This window comes from Prionailurus bengalensis, chromosome X, assembly GCF_016509475.1.
Source record: "Prionailurus bengalensis isolate Pbe53 chromosome X, Fcat_Pben_1.1_paternal_pri, whole genome shotgun sequence".
Lineage (NCBI taxonomy): Eukaryota > Metazoa > Chordata > Mammalia > Carnivora > Felidae > Prionailurus > Prionailurus bengalensis.
The window spans coordinates 71535799-71556464 of record NC_057361.1 but is presented as its reverse complement, the minus strand read 5'-3'; the positions used below and the strand labels follow the sequence as shown (position 1 = coordinate 71556464).

Below are 20666 nucleotides of genomic sequence, written 5' to 3'. Positions count from 1 at the left end.
GTGTGTTCTGACAGCAAGCAGGACTTAACATCTGGAAGGTTATAAATTAACAGCTCTGCTCGGAGAGCAGGAGGATAGAAGGACAACGGGAGGGAGATTTGTTGAGCCCCAGACAACAGAGCTCACCTTGGCAGGGAACAAAGGTGCTGGCCAGAGCCATCTCCCTCACCCATCCCCCAGCCAAAATCCCAAAGGGAACCAGTTCCTGCCAGGGAACTTGCTTGCACCGCGCAAACACCCAATGCTGTGCTTCTGCGGATCCATCCCTCCATTGGTGGGTCTGACTCCCTTCCAGTGCCACAGGGCGCTTCCTGAAGTGGATCACCAAAGGATAAGCGAGCTGAGACTGCCCCTCCCACCCTGTCCACCTTGCCAATCCACTCCATGCCAGATCCTCAGCACCACAAGCCTGGCAGTGTGCAAGTAGCCCAGATGGGCCACGCCACACCACAGTGAATCCTGCACCTAGGAGAGGGGGTAGAGAAGGTACACACCAGTCTGACTGTGGCCCCAGCGGTAGGCTGGGGCAGACATCAGGTCTGACTGCGGCCCCGCCCACCAACGCAAGTTATTCAAGACAGCACAGGGGAAGTGCCCTGCAGATCTGCACCACTCCAGGGACTATCCAAAATGACCAAACGGAAGAATTCCCCCCAAAAGAATCTCCAGGAAATAACAACAGCTAACGAACTGATCAAAAATGATTTAAACAATATAACAGAAAGTGAATTTAGAAAAATAGTCATAAAATTAATTGCTGGGCTTGAAAACAGTATAAAGGACAGCAGAGAATCTCTTGCTACAGAGAACAAGGGACTAAGGAACAGTCAGGAGGAGCTAAAAAATGCTATAAATGAACTGCAAAATAAAATGGAGGCAACCACAGCTCGGATTGAAGAGGCAGAGTAGACAATAGGTGAACTAGAAGATAAAATTACGGAAAAAGAAGAAGCTGAGAAAAAGAAAGATGAAAAAACGCAGGAGTATGAGAGGAAAATTAGAGAACTAAGTGATGAACTAAGAGAAAAAATTTACGCATATTTGGTATTCCAGAGGAGGAAGAGAGAGGGAAAGGTGCTGAAGGGGTACTTGAAGAAATCACAGCTGAGAAGTTCCCGGATCTGGGGAAGGAAAAAGGCACTGAAATCCAAGAGGCACAGAGAACTCCCTTCAGATGTAACTTGAATCAATCTTCTGCATGACATATCATAGTGAAACTGGCAAAATACAAGGATAAAGAGAAAATTCTGAAAGCAGCTAGAGATAAACATGCTCTAACATATAAAGGGAGACCTACAAGATGCCTGACAGATCTGTCTACTGACTCTTGGCAGGCCAGAAAGGAATGGCAGGAAATCTTCAATGTGATGAACAGAAAAAATATGCAGCCGAGAATCCTTTATCCAGCAAGTCTGTCATTTAGAATAGAAGGAGAGATAAAGCTCTTCCCAAACAAACAAAAACTGAAGGAATTTGTCACCACTAAACCAGCCCAGAAGAGATCCTAAGGGGGATACTATGAGACAAAGTACCAGAGACATCGCTACAAGCATAAAACATACAGATATCACAATGACTCTGAACAGGTATCTTTCTGTAATAACACTGAATGTAAATGGATTAAATGAGCCAAACAAAAGACATAGTGTATCAGAATGGATAAAAAAACAAGATGCATCTATTTGCTGTCTGCAAGAGACTCATTTTAGACCTGAGGACACCTTCAGATTGAAAGTGAGGGAATGGAGAACTATCATGCTACTGGAAGTCAAAAGAAAGCTGGAGTAGACATACTTATATTGACAAACTAGACTTTTAATTAAAGGCTGTAACAAGAGATGAAGAAGGGCATTATATAATAATCACAGGGTCTATCCATCAGGAAGAGCTAAGAAATATAAATGTCTATGCACCGAATATAGGAGCCACCAAATATATAAAACAATTACAAACAAACATGAAAAACATTATTGATAAGACTGTGGTAATTGCAGGGGACTTCAACAACCACTTAAGGAAATGGATAGATCATCTAGACACACGTTCAATAAAGAAACAACGGCCATGAATGATACATTGGATCAGATGGACATGACAGACATATTTGAAACTCTGCATCCCAAAGCAACAGAATATACTTTCTTCTCGAGTGCACATGGAACATTCTCCAAGATAGATCACATACTGGGTCACAAAACAGCCCTTCATAAGTTTACAAGAATTGAGATCATACCATGTATACTTTCAGACCACAATGCGACGAAGCTTGAAATCAACCACAGGAAAAAGTCTGGAAAACTCCAAAAGCATGGAGGTTAAAGAACACTCTACTAAAGATTGAATGGGTCAACCAGGCAATTAGAGAAGAAATTAAAAAATATATGGAAACAAACGAAAATGAAAATGCAACTATCCAAATGCTTTGGAATGCAGTGAAGGCAGTCCTGAGAGGAAAATACATTGCAATCCAGGCCTACCTCAAGAAACAAGAAAAATCCCAAATACAAAATCTAACAGCACACCTAAAGGAACTAGAAGCAAAACAGCAAAGACAGCCTAAGCCCAGCAGAAGAAGAGAAATAATAATGATCACAGCAGAAATAAACAATATAGAATCTAAAAAAAAATGTAGAGCATATCAATGAAACCAAGAGGGTTTTTTTTTGAAAAAATAAACAAATTAATAAACCTCTAGCCAGATTTCTCAAAAAGAAAAGGGAGATGACCCAAATAGACAAAATCATGAATGAAAATGGAATTATTACAACCAATCCCTCAGAGACACAAGCAATTATCAGGGAATACTATGAAAAATTATATGCCAACAAACTGGACAACCTGGAAAAAATGGACAAATTCCTAAACACCCACAGTCTTCCAAAACTCAATCAGGAGGAAATAGAAAGCTTGAACAGACCCATAACCAGAGAAGAAATTGAATCAGTTATGAAAAATCTCCCAACAAATAAGACTCCAGGACAAGATGACTTCCCAGGGGAGTTCTACCAGACGTTTAAAGCAGAGATAATAACTATCCTTCTCAAGATGTTCCAAAAAATAGAAAGGGAAGGAAAACTTCCAGACTCATCCTATGAAGCCAGTATTACTTTGATTCCTAAACCAGACAGAGACCCAGTAAAAAAAAAGAGAACTACAGCCAATATCCCTGATGAATATGGATGCAAAAATTCCCAACAAGACACTAGCAAATCGAATTCAAAAGCATATAAAAAGAATTATTCACCATGATCAAGTGGGACTCATTCTGGGATGCAGGGCTGGTTCAACATTCGCAAATCAATCAACGTAATACATCACATTAATTAGAGAAAAGATAAGAACCATATGATCCTGTCAATCAATGCAGAAAAGGCATTTTACAAAATTCAGCCAACTTTTTTTTTAATATATGAAATTTATTGTCAAATTGGTTTCCATACAACACCCAGTGCTCATCCCAAAAGGTGCTCTCCTCAATACTCATCACCCACTCTCCCCTCCCTCCCACCCCCCATCAACCCTCAGTTTGTTCTCAGTTTTTAACAGTCTCTTATGTTTTGGCTCTCTCCCACTCTAACCTCTTTTTGTTTTTTTTTTCCTTCCCTTCCCCCATGGGTTTCTGTCAAGTTTCTTAGGATCCACATAAGAGTGAAACCATATGGTATCTGTCTTTCTCTGTATGGCTTATTTCACTTAGCATCACACTCTCCAGTTCCATCCACGTTGCTACAAAAGGCCATATTTCATTCTTTCTCATTGCCACGTAGTATTCCATTGTGTATATAAACCACAATTTCTTTATCCATTCTTCAGTTGATGGACATTAGGCTCTTTCCATAATTTGGCTATTGAAAGTGTGGCTATAGGGGCGCCTGGGTGGCGCAGTCAGTTAAGCGTCCGACTTCAGCCAGGTCACGATCTCATGGTCCGTGAGTTCGAGCCCCGTGTCAGGCTCTGGGCTGATGGCTCGGAGCCTGGAGCCTGTTTCTGATTCTGTGTCTCCCTCTCTCTCTGGCCCTCCCCCGTTCATGCTCTGTCTCTCTCTGTCCCAAAAATAAATAAAAAACTTTGAAAAAAAATTAAAAAAAAAAAGAAAGTGCGGCTATAAACATTGGCGTACACGTGCCCCTATGCATCAGCACTCCTGTATCCCTTGGATAAATTCCTAGCAGTGCTATTGCTGGGGCATAGGGGGTAGGTCTGTTTTTAATTTTCTGAGGAACCTCCACACTGCTTTCCAGAGTGGCTGCACCAACTTGCATTCCCACCAACAGTGCAAGAGAGTTCCCGTTTCTCCACATCCTCTCCAGCATCTATAGTCTCCTGATTTGTTCATTTTGGCCACTCTGACTGGCGTGAGGTCATATCTGAGTGTGGTTTTGATTTGTATTTCCCTGATAAGGAGCGACGCTGAACATCTTTTCATGTACCTGTTGGCCATCCGGATGTCTTCTTTAGAGAAGTTTCTTTTCATGTTTTCTGCCCATTTCTTCACTGGGTTATTTGTTTTTCGGGTGTGGAGTTTGGTGAGCTCTTTATAGATTTTAGATACTATCCCTTTGTCCGATATGTCATTTGCAAATATCTTTTCCCATTCCGTTGGTTGCCTTTTAGTTTTGTTGATTGTTTCCTTTGCTGTGCAGAAGCTGTTTATCTTCATAAGGTCCCAGTAATTCACTTTTGCTTTTAATTCCCTTGCCTTTGGGGATGTGTCGAGTAAGAGATTGCTACGGCTGAGGTCAGAGTGGTCTTTTCCTGCTTTCTCCTCTAAGGTTTTGATGGTTTCCTGTCTCACATTCAGGTCCTTTATCCATTTTGAGTTTATTTTTGTGAATGGTGTGAGAAAGTGGTCTAGATTCACCCTTCTGCATGTTGCTGTCCAGTTCTCCCAGCACCATTTGTTAAAGAGACTGTCTTTTTTCCATTGGATGTTCTTTCCTGCTTTGTCAAAGATGAGTTGGCCATACGTTTGTGGGTCTAGGTCTGGGGTTTCTATTCTATTCCATTGGTCTATGTGTCTGTTTTGGTGCCAATACCATGCTGTCTTGATGATGACAGCTTTGTAGTAGAGGCTAAAGTCTGGGATTGTGATGCCTCCTGCTTTGGTCTTCTTCTTCAAAATTATTTTTGCTATTCGGGGCCTTTTGTGGTTCCATATGAATTTTAGGATGGCTTGTTCTAGTTCCGAGAAGAATGCTGATGCAATTTTGATTGGGATTGCATTGAATGTGTAGATAGCTTTGGCTAGTATTGACATTTTGACAATATTTATTCTTCCAAACCATGAGCAGCAAATTTATTTCCATTTCTTTATATCTTCTTCAATTTCCTTCATAAGCTTTCTATAGTTTTCAGCATACAGATCTTTTACATCTTTGGTTAGATTTATTCTTAGGTATTTTATGCGTGTTGGTGCAATTTTGAATGGGATCAGTTTCTTTATTTGTATTTCTGTTGCTTCATTGTTAGTGTATAAGAATGCAGCTAATTTCTGTGCATTGATTTTGTATCCTGCAACTTTGCTGAATTCATGTATCAGTTCTAGGAGACTTTTGGTGGAGTCTATCGGATTTTCCATGTATAATATCATGTCATCTGCAAAAAGCGAAAGCTTGACTTCATCTTTGCCAAATTTGATGCCTTTGATTTAATTTTGTTGTCTGATTGCTGTTGCTAGAACTTCCAGCACTATGTTAAACAACAGTGGTGAGAGTGGCAGACTTGTCATGTTCCTGATCTCAGGGAAAAAGCTCTCAGTTTTTCCCCGTTGAGGATGATGTTAGCTGTGGGCTTTTCATAAATGGCTTTTATGATCTTTAAGTATGTTCCTTCTATCCCGACTTTCTCAAGGGTTTTTATTAAGAAAGGGTGCTGGATTTTGTCAAAGGCCTTTTCTGCATCAATTGACAGGATCATATGGTTCTTCTCTTTTTTTTTTTTTTTGTTAATGTGATGTATCACGTTGATTGATTTGCGAATGTTGAACCAGCCCTGCATCCCAGGAATGAATCCCACTTGATCATGGTGAATAATTCTTTTTATATGCTGTTGAATTCGATTTGCTAGTATCTTATTGAGAATTTTTGCATCCATATTCATCAGGGATATTGGCCTGTAGTTCTCTTTTTTTTACTGGGTCTCTGTCTGGTTTAGGAATCAAAGTAATACTGGCTTCATAGAATGAGTCTGGAAGTTTTCCTTCCCTTTCTATTTTTTGGAATAGCTTGAGAAGGATAGGTATTATCTCTTCTTTAAACATCTGGTAGAACTCCCCTGGGAAGCCATCTGGTCCTGGACTCTTATTTGTTGGAAGATTTTTGATAACCGATTCAATTTCCTCGCTGGTTATGGGTCTGTTCAAGCTTTCTATTTCCTCCTGATTGAGTTTTGGAAGAGTGCGGGTGTTTAGGAATTTGTCCATTTCTTCCAGGTTGTCCAATGTGTTGGCATATAATTTTTCATAGTATTCCCTGATAATTGTTTGTATCTCTGAGGGATGGATTGGTTGTCATAATTCCATTTTCATTCATGATTTTATCTATTTGGGTCATCTCCCTTTTCTTTTTGAGAAGCCTGGCTAGAGGTTTGTCAATTTTGTTTATTTTTTCAAAAAACTAACTCTTGTTTTCATTGATCTGCTCTACAGTTTTTTTAGATTCTATATTTTTTATTTCTGCTCTGATCTTTATTATTTCTCTTCTTCTGCTGGGTTTAGGCTGCCTTTGCTGTTCTGCTTCTAGTTCCTTTAGGTGTGCTGTTAGATTTTGTATTTGGGATTTTTCTTGTTTCTTGAGATAGGCCTAGATTGCAATGTATTTTCCTCTCAGGACTGCCTTCGCTGAGTCCCAAACGTTTGGATTCTTGCATTTTCATTTTCGTTTGTTTCCATATATTTTTTAATTTCTTCTGTAATTGCTTGGTTGACCCACTCATTCGTTAGTAAGGTGTTCTTTAACCTCCATGCTTTTGGAGGTTTTTCAGACTTTTTCCTGTGGTTGATTTCAAGCTTCGTCGCATTGTGGTCTGAAAGTATACATGGTATAATTTCAGTTCTTGTAAACTTATGAAGGTCTGTTTTGTGACCCAGTATATGATCTATCTTGGAGAATGTTCCATGTGCACTCGAGAAGAAAGTATACTCTCTTGCTTTGGGATGCAGAGTTCTAAATATATCTGTCAAGTCCATCTGATCCAGTGTCTCATTCAGGGCCCTTGTTTCTTTATTGATCCTGTGTCTAGATGATCTATCCAATTCCTTAAGTGGTTGTTAAAGTCCCCTGCAATTACCACAGTCTTATCAATAAGGTTGCTTATGTTTGTGAGTACTTGTTTTATATATTTGGGGGCTCCGGTATTCGGTGCATAGACATTTGGAATTTTTAGCTCTTCCTGATGGATAGACCCTGTAATTATTATATAATGCCCTTCTTCATCTCTTGTTACAGCCTTTAATTCAAAGTCTAGTTTGCCTGATATAAGTATGGCTACTCCAGATTTCTTTTGGCTTCCAGTAGCATGATAAATAATTCTCCATCCCCTCACTCTCAATCTAACGGTGTCCTCAGGTCTAAAATGAGTCTCTTGCAGACAGCAAATAGATGGGTCTTGTTTTTTTATCCATTCTGGTACCCTATGTCTTTTGATTGGCGCATTTAATCCATTTACATTCAGTGTTATTACAGAAAGATACCTGTTCTGAGTCATTGTGATATCTGTATGTTTTATGCTTGTAGCGATATCTCTGGTACTTTGTCTCACAGGATCCCCCTTAGGATCTCTTGTAGGGCTGGTTTAGTGGTGACAAATTCCTTCAGTTTTTTTTTGTTTGTTTGGGAAGACCTTTATCTCTCCTTCTATTCTAAATGACAGACTTGCTGAATAAAGGATTCTCGGCTGCATATTTTTTCTGTTTAGCACACTGAAGATATCGTGCCAATCCTTTCTGGCCTGCCAAGTTTCAAAATAGAGATCATTCACGAGTCTTATAGGTCTCCCTTTATATGTGAGGGCACGTTTATCCCTTGCTGCTTTCAGAATTTTCTCTTTATCCTTGTATTTTGCCAGTTTCACTATGATATGTCATGCAGAAGGTTGATTCAAGTTACGTCTGAGGGAGTTCTCTGTGCCTCTTGGATTTCAATGCCTTTTTCCTTCCCCAGTTCAGGAAGTTCTCAGCTATTATTTCTTCAAGTACCCCTTCAGCACCTTTCCCTCTCTCTTCCTCCTCTGGGATACCAATTATGCGTATATTATTTCTTTTTAGTGTATCACTTAGTTCTCTAATTTTCCCCTCATACTCCTGGGTTTTTTTTAATCTTTCTCTCAGCTTCCTCTTTTTCCATAACTTTATCTTCTAGTTCACCTATTCTCTCCTCTGCCTCTTCAATCCGAGCTGTCGTCGTTTCCATTTTGTTTTGCATTTCATTTAAAGCGTTTTTCAGCTCCTCGTGACTGTTCCTTAGTCCCTTGATCTCTGTAGCAAGAGATTCTCTGCTGTCCTGTATACTGTTCTCAAGCCCAGCAATTAATTTTATGACTAGTATTCTAAATTCACTTTCTGTTATATTATTTAAATCCTTTTTGATCAGTTCATTAGCTGTTGTTATTTCCTGGAGGTTCTTCTGTGGGGAATTCTTCCGTTTGGTCATTTTGGATAGTCCCTGGAGTGGTGAGGACCTGCAGGGCACTTCCCCTGTGCTGTCTTGAATAACTTGCGTTGGTGGGAGGGGCAACAGTCCGACCTGATGTCTGCCCCTAGCCCACAGCTGGGGCCACAGCCAGACTGGTGTGTGCCTTCTCTTCCCCTCTCCTAGGGGCAGGATTCACTGTGGGGTGGCGTGGCCCGTCTGGGCTACTTGCACACTGCCAGGCTTGTGATGCTGGGGATCTGGCGTTTAGCTGGGGTGGGTAGGCAAGGTGCATGGAGGCAGGAGGGGCAGGCTTAGCTCGCTTCTCCTTAGGTGATCCACTTCAAGAGGGGCCCTGTGGCAGCTGGAGGGAGTCAGATCGGCTGCCGGAGGTTTGGCTCTGCAGAAGCACAGAGTTGGGTGTTTGCGTGGAGTGAGCAAGTTCCCTGGCAGGAACTGGTTCCCTTTGGGATTTTGGCTGGGGGATGGGCGGGGGAGATGGCGCTGGCGAGCCCTTTGTTCGCCCCCAAACTGAGCTCTGCCATCTGGGGGCTCAGCAGCTCTCCCTCCCTTTGTTCTCCAGTCTTCCCGCTTTCTGAGCAGAGCTGTTAACTTATGACCTCCCAGACGCTAAGTCGAGCTTGCTGTCGGAACACAGTCCATCAGGCCCCTCCGCTTTTGCCAGCCAGACTCGGGGGCTCTGCTTGGCCAGCGAGCCGCCCCTCCGCCCAGGCTCCCTCCCGCCAGTTCGTGGAGCGCGCACCGCCTCACCGCCCTTCCTACCCTCTTCCGTGGGCCTCTCGTCTGAGCTTGGCTCTGGAGACTCCGTTCTGCTAATCCTCTGGCGGTTTTCTGGGTTATTTAGGCATGTGTAGGTGGAATCTAAGTGATCAGCAGGACACGTGGTGAGCCCAGCGTCCTCCTACGCCGCCATCTTCTTCCCTCTCCTCCCAGCCACCTTTCTTAATAAAAACCTTCGAGAAAGTCGGGATAGAAGGAACATACTTGAAGATCATAAAAAACATTTATGAAAAGCCCACAGCTAACATCATCCTCAATGGGGATAAACTGAGAGCTTTTTCTCTGAGATCAGGAACACGACATGGATGTCCACTCTCACCGCTGTTGTTTAATATAGTGTTGGAAGTTCTAGCATCAGCAATCAGACAGCAAAAGGAAATCAAAGGCATCAAAATTGGCAAAGATGAAGTCAAGCTTTCACTTTTTGCAGATGACATGATATACAGGGAAAATCTGATAGACTCCACCAAAAGTCTGCTAGAACTGATACATGAATTCAGCAAAGTTGCAGGATACAAAATCAATGCACAGAAATTAGCTGCATTCTTATACACTAACAATGAAGCAACAGAAATACAAATAAAGAAACTGATCCCATTCAAAATTGCACCAACACGCATAAAATACCTAAGAATAAATCTAACCAAAGATATAAAAGATCTGTATGCTGAAAACTATAGAAAGCTTATGAAGGAAATTGAAGAAGATATAAAGAAATGGAAATAAATTCGCTGCTCATGGTTTGGAAGAATAAATATTGTCAAAATGTCAATACTACCCAAAGGTATCTACACATTCAATGCAATCCCAATCAAAATTGCACCAGCATTCTTCCCAAAGCTAGAACAAGCAATCCTAAAATTCATATGGAACCACAAAAGGCCCCGAATAGCCAAAGGAATTTTGAAGAAGAAGACCAAAGCAGGAGGCATCACAATCCCAGACTTTAGCCTCTACTACAAAGCTGTCATCATCAAGACAGCATGGTATTGGCACCAAAACAGACACATAGACCAATGGAATAGAATAGAAACCCCAGACCTAGACCCACAAACGTATGGCCAACTCATCTTTGACAAAGCAGGAAAGAACATCCAATGGAAAAAAGACAGCCTCTTTAACAAATGGTGCTGGGAGAACTGGACAGCAACATGCAGAAGGGTGAAACTAGACCACTTTCTCACACCATTCACAAAAATAAACTCAAAATGGATGAAGGACCTGAATGTGAGACAGGAAATGATCAAAACCCTAGAGGAGAAAGCAGGAAAAAACCTCTTTGACCTCAGCCGTAGCAATATCTTCCTTGACACATCCCCAAAGGCAAGGGAATTAAAAGCAAAAATGAACTACAGGGACCTTATGAAGATAAACAGCTTCTGCACAGCAAAGGAAACAACCAACAAAACTAAAAGGCAACCAGTGGAATGGGAAAAAATATTTGCAAATGACATATTGGACAAAGGGCTAGTATCCAAAATGTATAAAGAGCTCCCCAAACTCCACACCCAAAAAACAAATAACCCAGTGAAGAAATGTGGAGAAAACATGAACAGACACTAGAAGACATCCGGATGGCCAACAGGCACATGAAAACATGCTCAATGTCGCTCCTCACCAGGGAAATACAAATCAAGACCACACTCAGATATCACCTCACGCCAGTCAGAGTGGCCAAAATGAACAAATCAGGAGACTATAGATGCTGGAGAGGATGTGGAGAAACGGGAATCCTCTTGCACTGTTGGTGGGAATGCAAATTGGTGCAGCCACTCTGGCAAATAGTGTGGAGGTTCCTTAGAAAATTAAAAATAGACCTACCCTATGACCCAGCAGTAGCAGTGCTAGGAATTTACCCAAGGGGTACAAGAGTGCTGATGCATAGGCATTTGTACCCCAATGTTTATAGCAGCTCTTTCAACAATAGCCGAATTATGGAAAGAGCCTAAATGTCCATCAACTGATGAATGGATAAAGAAATTGTGGTTTATATACACAATGGAGTACTAGAGGGCAATGAGAAAGAACGAAATATGGCCCTTTGTAGCAACGTGGATGGAACTGGAGAGTGTGATGCTAAGTGAAATAAGCCATACAGAGAAAGACAGATCCATATGTTTTCACTCTTATGTGGATCCTGAGAAACTTAACAGAAACCCATGGGGAGGGGAAGGAAAAACAAAAAACAAAAAAAAGAGGTTAGAATGGGAGAGAGCCAAAGCATAAGAGACTCTTAAAAACCGAGAACAAACTGAGGGCTGATGGGGTGTGGGAGGGAGGGGAGGGATGGGTGATGGGTATTGAGGAGGGCACCTTTTGGGATGAGCACTGGGTTTTGTATGGAAACCAATTTCACATAAATTTAAAATAACTAAATAAATAAAATAAGAGTAAATAAATAAATAAATATAGAATATGGCTAAAGAGTACATCTGTTTGCAAGAATGGATTCTAGAGATAACCTAGCATTGTCTAAGTGAGACTAATTTCTAAGTTTGTTCTTAAACCTTTTTTGGTCATCCAAATATTGGACCTGATGTTATTTTTGTGAAACTAAAATAAAATAATTTAAGTGTCATACAGTCTGTATTATAAAGAGACAGTGGTATAGACAACACATATGCTCTGCAGAATCTGAATCTTGGAGGCATTCTTGATATTATCTCTGGTGGTCAGATGTCTATTGAAAGTGAATTCAAGACCTATTTCTTTGAAAAACTCTTTTGGAGGATTTTTGCATCTAAGTTCATGAGAAACATTGGTCTATAGTTTTCTTGTGTTCCCTTTGGTTTTGCTATCAGGATAATACTAGCTGCATATTGGGACGTGTTTCATCTTTGTCTACTTTCTAGAAGAGACTATATAGACTCTGTATTAATTCTTTAAACATTTAGTAGAATCATTCAGTAAAAATATGTGGGCCTGGAGATTTGTTTTCTGGGGAGTGTAAAAAATTCTAAATTCAAATCCTTAATAGTTATAGGTCTATTCAAATGATCTATTTCATATTGGGTGTGTTGTGGTAACTTGTATTTTCCAATGATGTAGTCTATTTCGTATAAATTGTCAAATTTATAGTGTATAGTTGTTCATAGTATTCCCTTATTATCTTGATGTCTGTAGGGTCTGTATTACTATCCCCTACTTAATTCTTAATACTAGTAATTTGTGTCTTCTCCTTTTTTTTCTTTGTCAGTCTTGCTAGAGGTTTATCAATTTTATCATTTTTTTCATAAAACTAGACTTTAGTTTTATTGATCTTCTTTATTATTTTCCTGTTTATACTTCCACTAATTTTTGCCCCTGTCTATATATTTCCTTCTTTTGCTTGTTTTTGATTTTTCTCTTCTTTGTCTAGTTTCTTGATATAGAAAGTTAGATTATTGATTTGAGACCTTTTGTGTTCTCTAATGTAAGCATTTAGTGCTATAAACAGCCTCTCAGCATGGCTTTAGCTGTGTCCCACAAATTATGATATATATTTTTATTTTCTGTCAGCTTTATGTACTTTTTAGCTACCTTTAGACTTCTGCATTGACTTGTGGATTATTTTGAAGTATATTATTTACTTTCAGAATGTTGAGAGATTTTCCTGTTCTCTTTCTGGTATTGATTTTTAGTTTGATTCCACTGTGCCCAGAAAATATATTCCATATGAAATTAATTGTTTTGAAATGGTTAAGTTTTGTTTTATGGTTAAGGATATTGTATATCTTGGTGTATATTCCATGGGTACATGAAAGGGTTAGATACTTTGATTGACGGGGTTGTTGAGTTCTTATTTATTTTTGCTCATTTTCTGCCAAGTAGTTCTTACCATTTGCTGAGAGAGGCATATAGAAATCTTCAGTTATAACTGTGAGCTTGTCTTTTTTCTTTCAGTTCTATCAGTTTTTGAAGTACTATACATTTTGCAGCTCTGTTGTTTGGTGCATAAACATTTAGGATTTACTATGTATTCTTGGTGAATTGACCCTCTCTGTTTCTGGTAATTTTCTTTGCTCTGAAGTCATTTTTATCTAATATCAACATAACACTCTTGTTTTCTTTTGATTAATGTTTGCATGGTATATCTTTTTTCCGCAACTTTTTACTTTCATTATATATTTTTAAATTTTCATTATATTTGAAGTTAATTTCTTGTAGAAAACACGTAGTTGGGTCAAGGTTTTTTCACACTCTGTAAATCTCTGTCTTTTGATTGGTGTATTTAGACCACGTTGCAATTATTTAAACGTTAGGGCTATATTTCCTATTTTTATTTTTTGTTTTCTGTTTGTTCTGCTTTTTTGTTTCCCTGTTTTCTTTGTCTTGCTTTCCTGTGGATTAGCTGAACATGTTTTGTAACTTAATTTTTATTTATCTCTGATTCTTTTGATTATATCTTTTAGTATAGCCTTTTTAGTGGTTGCTCTAAGAATTACATTATATATCCATAATTTATCCTAGTTATTGTTGTCAACAATTTGTCAGTTTCAGTGAATTATAGAAAAGTTTGCTTCCTTTATCTCTCTTTACTCTCCACATTTATAACATAATTGTCTTAAATATTTTCTCACCATGCATTGAGATCCACATCATACAGTGTTATAATTTTGCTTCAACCACCAAATATAATTTAGAAAATGCAAAAGAAGGCAAACCTACTCTGTTTAGTCACATTATTACTTAAGATGTTATTTCTTCCTTTTTGATGTTCCAAATTCCATCATCATTTTCTTTCTCTTCAGAGAACTTCCTTCAGCCAGTTTTTAGGGTAGGTCTGTTAGTGACAAATTTTTTTCAGTTTTTTTCATCTCCTAATTTTGTGATTCCCTCTTAATTCTTAAAGGATATTTTCATTAGATACAGAATTTGTAGTTGACAGTTCTTTTCTTTCAACACTTCAAAGTGGTGTGCTATTTCCCTCTGGCCATTAGGATTTCTGATGAAAAATGTGCTGTCTTTTGAGTTGTTATTACCAATAGTTAAGTTTCTCTTCCTGGTTTAAAGATTTAAAATTTATCTTTAGTTCTAAGAAGTTTCTTTGGATTTCTTTGGATTTATTCTATTTGGAATTTGCCGAACTTCTTGAACTTATACTTACGATTTTTGCTAATTTGGAGAAGTTTACAGCCTTTATTTCTTCGAATACTTTTTCAACTCCCCCCTCTTTTTTCTTTCCTTCGAGGATTCTTATGACATGTATATAAGATATGTCTTATACTCCCACAGGTCTCTGAGCCTCTGTTCAATTATTTTCCAATCTATTTTTTCTCTGATGTTGTGATTAAGTACGTTTTTATTTTTCTACCTGATTCTTTGCTCTGTTGTTTCCATTTTGCTTTTTAGTCCATCCTTTAAGGTTTTTGTTTATTTTTTTAGTTATTGAGTTTTATAATTCTAAAATTACTGTTTAGTTATTCTTTATACCTTCTATTTCTTTTCTGAGATTTTGTTTTGTTGCTGAGACTTTATTTTTGTTTTAAGTCTGTAAATTTTTATTAAAGTATGTTTATAATGACTGCTTTAAAATCCTTGTCAGACAAGTCTAACATTTCTGTTATCTTGATGTTGGTATCTGTTAATTGTTTTTCTTATCAAGCTAAAATTTTCCTGGTTCTTAGAATGACTAGTGATTTTTTAAATTGAAATCTGGACATTTTGAATATTATGTTATGACTCTGAATCTTATTCATATCTTCTGTTTTAGTAGGCTTCCTTTATTTTTTATAATTTTTAATATAATTTATTGTCAGATTGGTTTCCATACAACACTCAGTGCTCATCCCACAAGTGCCCTCCTCAATGCCCATTACCTACTTTCCCCTCTCCCTACCCCCATCAACCCCCAGCTTGTTCTCAGTATTTAAGAGTCTTTTATGGTTTGCCTCCCTCCCTCTCTGTAAGTTTTTTTTCCCCTTCACCTCCCCCATGGTCTTCTGTTAAATTTCTCAAGATCCACAGAGTAGGCTTCCTTTAAACTGAAACAACAGAGGACATGGGAGAACTGCCTGTTACTATCAGCTGTGGGTGGATGTCCAGGTTCCCCACTCAGCCTCTGTTGACACTTATCAGGGGAGGAACTCCTTGTTCCTCCTAGGCCAGGGTAGAAATTGTGGTTCTCTACTAAGCCCCCACTGATTTCACTGTGATTTGGATGTAGAGAAGTGCCTCATAACTGTTCCCCAGTTGCCTGCCACTGACATTGCAAGGTGAGCGGCCTCATTTCTGTTGGGCAGTGATGAAAGTCCTTACTCTTCATTGAGAAATCTCTGACATCACCCTAGCAGGGAAGCAGAGCAGTATTAATACTGGATAAAGTGAAAGCCTAGGCTCCTTTCATACTCTCAACTGAACCACAGTGCTGAGGGTCTCATTTTGTTCCCAGCGGGGATGAAGGTCCCATCTCTCTACCTTGCCTTCTCTAACACCAACCTGGTAAGCGGTGTTGATGGACCTTTTTAGAGCCTAGTAAGAGAGAAAGTCTACGTTCCCTTCTTGACATTTGATAGTTTGGGTGGCAGTAAATTTAAAAATTATTTTCTGTGGTGTTTGACTGGAATAACTGGATATTATCTAAAAGTTCTCTGCCTTGCTAGGCTGCTCTTTTCATGGTCCTTTGGCTAGATAAAGCAGGCTTTTCTAAAGACTTTTGTTGTCTGTTTCCAGTGCTGTTTCTCCAACACCAGTCAGTGATACATGAAGCAAGAAAAAAAAAAAACCCAGGAACTCACTTCTGTGTTATTTTTAGGGTACAAATCTTCCTAACCAGACTTCCTTCTTTCCACCTTTCCAAGTCTTTTTTTTTTTATACATAGTAATGTCCAGGGGTTTTAGTTATACTTAGCAGAAGGAATAAAGAAAATTATTTCTACTCTAGCTTACCAAAAATGGAAGTTGTTTGTTTTTTAAACCATTTTTTTAAAATAAGTGAGTTTAATCTAGTGAAAGGGATTTTCTCCATCTTCTTTAAAAATTGAGATGTTTCTATATTTCAAGGTTAAACTAAATTAATATTATATTCTTCTCACTTCAGGAAAAATCCATGCATTTGGAAGCACCTTAGGGATATGCATTTTATTATTTGAAGTTTGAATGCCTCATGTTTTCTAATCTTTAAATAAAGTATAAAAGCAAATTTAAAAATTTGCTGATAGATTTCTGTCTTGTGAGAAAGATGAAACTTCATGGAAAAAATAATAGACCCTTGTTCTAATCACATAGCTATGATCTCTTCAGGAATGCTGATTGAATTGTGCATGTTATTGACAAAATGCCTTGTATCACTATTCTAATATTGCTATATAAAAAATAAAACTTTAAATAAGTTTGTTTATGGGAATAGAAAAATAAGACTACTATTACTTATATTGCCTATTTGTAAATGCTAGTAAATACAAACCATCAATCGTTTTCTTCCTCCAGATGAGGGGTATGTCTGATAAATCACTCCGGCTAGTGCTGTCCACCTTCAGCAACATACGGGAAGAGCTTGGACATCTTCAAAATGACTTGACAGTAACACTTATTTTAATTTTTCTTTCCAAAGACTTACTAGTTCTTACCTTTCTAATGTAGAAATGAAGTCATTTAATCTACCTTGCAAAATTCAATACAATGCAACAATATTATGCTCATCTAGACATATATTCTTGAAACAGTTACTTGGGGTTGAGAGAGGAAATAAAAGATCCCCAATGTCAAAATGAAAAAAGTTGGGTATACACTTATTATTTAGTTTGACACAAAGGTAATTTGATACCTAGAGCCAGGAAGTAGCTTCCAAAATTATAATAGTCTAACCCATTGAATGGGAATTTCCCCTTTTTTCTGTAATAATAAAGCATACTTTGAATTTCTTAGAATACTTGAAAACTCCTTTCTCCAAGAACTTAACCTTTTTAGTTGGTGGTTTTGGTGCCATTATCTAAATATATTTAGAATACCTTGAGCCTTTTTAGTTGGCATTCTTGGTGGCATTATCTAAATATATTTAGAATATCTCGCATACAATGAAGCCTGGAGTGGGTTATTTCATTTCTGGGTTCTGATGAACACATTTAGATTATAATTTGAAAATTCACCATCTGCTGGGATTAACAAAAAGTCTTTGTAGATTGGGGCAAAACATTACAATAATTTGAAGGTTCTGCTTCATTGAACTTAGAATTGGTTCATCAAATGTCTCTTAGAATGCAAATTTTTTAAGTTTCATCCATTTGTATCCTATATTTTGCTTGATTTTTTAGAATTATGTTTTATTAGACAGCTGCAAATGAACCAAGTGTTTATTTAAGGCTTCAAATATAAACAAATCTTTGTATTATGTGATTGTTGACAAGTTCTGAATTATAACAAATAATTTTGCTTCTAGGCACTGGAAAATGACAACATAAGACTTGAGAAAGACTTGGCATTCAAAGAAACTCAAATAAAAGAGTATGAAGAACTCTTGGCATCAGTGAGAGCAAATAATCGCCAGCAGCAGGTAAATTGATATTTTCATTGATGATAAAGTAGATTGATAGATTTTCATATGCACAATTATTGACACATTGTAGTTATGACATATAATACAGACAGAATTAAAATATGATGGAACAATTTATTCATATGAGACTTGAGTGGCTTTGGTTATTTACAATGACTGAAAGACTTCTCATAAGAACAGATAACCTTGTATGATATAGATATAAAGTATATACAACCCACAATTATCTGTGCTGTTGGGAGACAAAAATTGTATAAATATTGAAGAGGTAAGTTCACTCATTCATTTAATCTACTAATATGTTGATTAAAAAGGTTCTGTAGTCTCAACACATGTTCGTGCAGTGAATAAATGAATAAACTCTGGAAGTATTATCCAGATGTCTGAGCAGAGATAATTCCTAAGAAATTGTTATGAGTCCCTAAGGCTCATCCCTTCCTAATCTTCACTCCTATGACAGTCTCACATTTTTTCTCAGTTTCCACCTAAATAATCAGGTATATCATCATTTTGGTGCCTATTAGAAGGCAAAATATTGTCAAAGAGTAGCAAGAGTCAGATTGCTAAATTGGAACACTGAAAATTTGTTCAGTCTTAATTCCTTCTCATTCAAGATAAGCATATCACACTAGGGGCAAGAATCTATTTTATGGCTGATCTAATTTACCATGTAAGGGTAAATATATAATGGAAAAATATTTGCTTTAGTTCATTGAATTAATCAACTAAGAGAGTACTCTCCTCCAAAAAAGTAGATCCTTTTGTCTTATTTACTTGTGTCTTTTTTATAGCAAGGACTTCAAGACTCAACCTCAAAATGCCAAGCATTGGAAGAAAACAATCTCTCTCTTCGATATACATTATCAGACATGGAATATAAACTAAAAGAACTGGACTACTGTAAGCGTAATTTAGAACAAGAGAATAAAAATATCAGAATACAGGTATTAAAATTTTGTTTTAAATACACATTATTGCCTTAGTTATACCATTGTAATCCTAGAATTTCCAACAGTAAATATATGCATATCTTACATGTGTATATATCCCATTCCTCTTGAGAAAATATATGGACTGCTTTCTGATGATTTCATATGTGGTTATGTCTCATCTCACTGCCATTTGAACTATATAATGCAATTCCTAAACATCACTCTTGTTATTTCAATGCTTTGTTTAATCGTGTGATTTTCATCTTATAATAAGTCTTATAATATGTATTTCCTTTATAACAATCCAAGTACGGAAAGTTATTTTGCCTTCTGTAGGTTTCTGAGACTTGCATAGGCCCGATGCTGCAGGTGAAAATGGATGAGATTGGCAATCATTACATGGAGATGGTAAAAAACTTACGAATGGAGAAAGATAGAGAGATCTGCAAGTTAAGGGTATGTTGATCCTCCAGTGCATAAATACACAGGTCAGCACAAAGTTTCTAACAAGATTATGATGGTTTCAAGTTTAAAGCTACAAAAAAATCAACTAAAGGTAGAGTCAGGAATATGGCATAGAACCTTTTTTAAATACATATTACTGTGTATAGATATTGCTAAATTGTTTTCTAATTTAATCTTCTTAAATTTAATCACCTTAATTTAATCATGTTAACCTCTATAAAAGCAAAATAAAACATTAAGTTCAGTGTTTTGGTTTTTTTATTTTTATTCATTTACTTTTAGTGGTTGGGAGGAACCCGTTATGATTTTGCTTACAGCATGCTTGTGCAGTCAAAAGCAACATTTGAGATTATCCAGCAAAACCTCAGTTTGATTTTTAAAAATCCTCACTTGACTTTGAAGGATGATACATAGCAAGAACTTTGTCAAGCACAAGGATAAAAACAGTGTTGAATTATGTACCTTTAATTGGCTTCAAAATTAGGATTATATTTGTAAGAATAAGTATATGTTACCTTATCTTGCAATTCTACATCAAATTGATTAATTCTTAATTTAATGATTCCTAAAATAGTTAAATATACTTAAATATTTAATGGAAAAACTGACCATAGGTTTTTCTCTCCAAATACCACCATAGAATTTTTTCCAAAAACCAAAATGAAACAAAATGTAGTTTGTTTAAAAGCCTACCAATTTTTCTAGAAGATTACCTTCACTTGTTTCTTTTTCATCCTAACATAACTAATAACACTTCAACTTAACATCCGTCTATGTACACATAATGTAGTGCAGAAGAAAATGGGTGGGGTTTGGAGTCAGAATACCTGTTTTGGAATTGCAGCTATGTTGCTTACTAACTGTGGCACTTTATGTCATATAACCTCTCTGGTAATCTCATTTAACTATTTTGTGAATAGGATTTTTTTTAAATTTTCTTAATGTTTATTGATTTTTGAGAGAGAGAGAGGGAGAGAGAGAGAGCATGAATGGGGGAGGCACAGAGAGAGAGGGAGACACAGAATCCAAAGTAGGCTCCAGGCTCTGAGCAGACAAATCATGCCAGAGGAATACTTTGTGAACTATAAATCACAATACAATATTAGTTATTATTAGTGAGTTTTCTTTAATTAATATCTGAAGGAATCTAAAGTACCTATTTCTTAGCTTTATTTTAATCTTTGTGGCCTAGGACTGCTACTTAAGTAATGCTTAGCCCTATATAGTAAAGACACCTTTAAAAAATGAGAAATTCTTATTGGCATTTTAATTCACATTTTTTATTCATCAAACTCTACAAATGTTTACAACTATTGGCACTTTGCTCTTCATTTCATAATTTCCTGTATGACTTTATGCCACTTAACC

General features: G+C 37.4%; 1 protein-coding gene across 1 annotated transcript in view; it reads left to right on the top strand.

Annotated features, from left to right (window-relative positions):
• The window catches only part of POF1B (POF1B actin binding protein), an 85728-nt gene that overhangs the window by 51970 nt on the left and 13092 nt on the right, over positions 1–20666 (top strand). Inside the window, exons 6-9 of the mRNA XM_043569643.1 lie at positions 16836–16928; positions 17785–17898; positions 18693–18845; positions 19170–19289. Of these exons, the coding sequence (XP_043425578.1) occupies positions 16836–16928; positions 17785–17898; positions 18693–18845; positions 19170–19289 (480 nt within the window). The remainder of the gene's footprint in view (positions 1–16835; positions 16929–17784; positions 17899–18692; positions 18846–19169; positions 19290–20666) is intronic.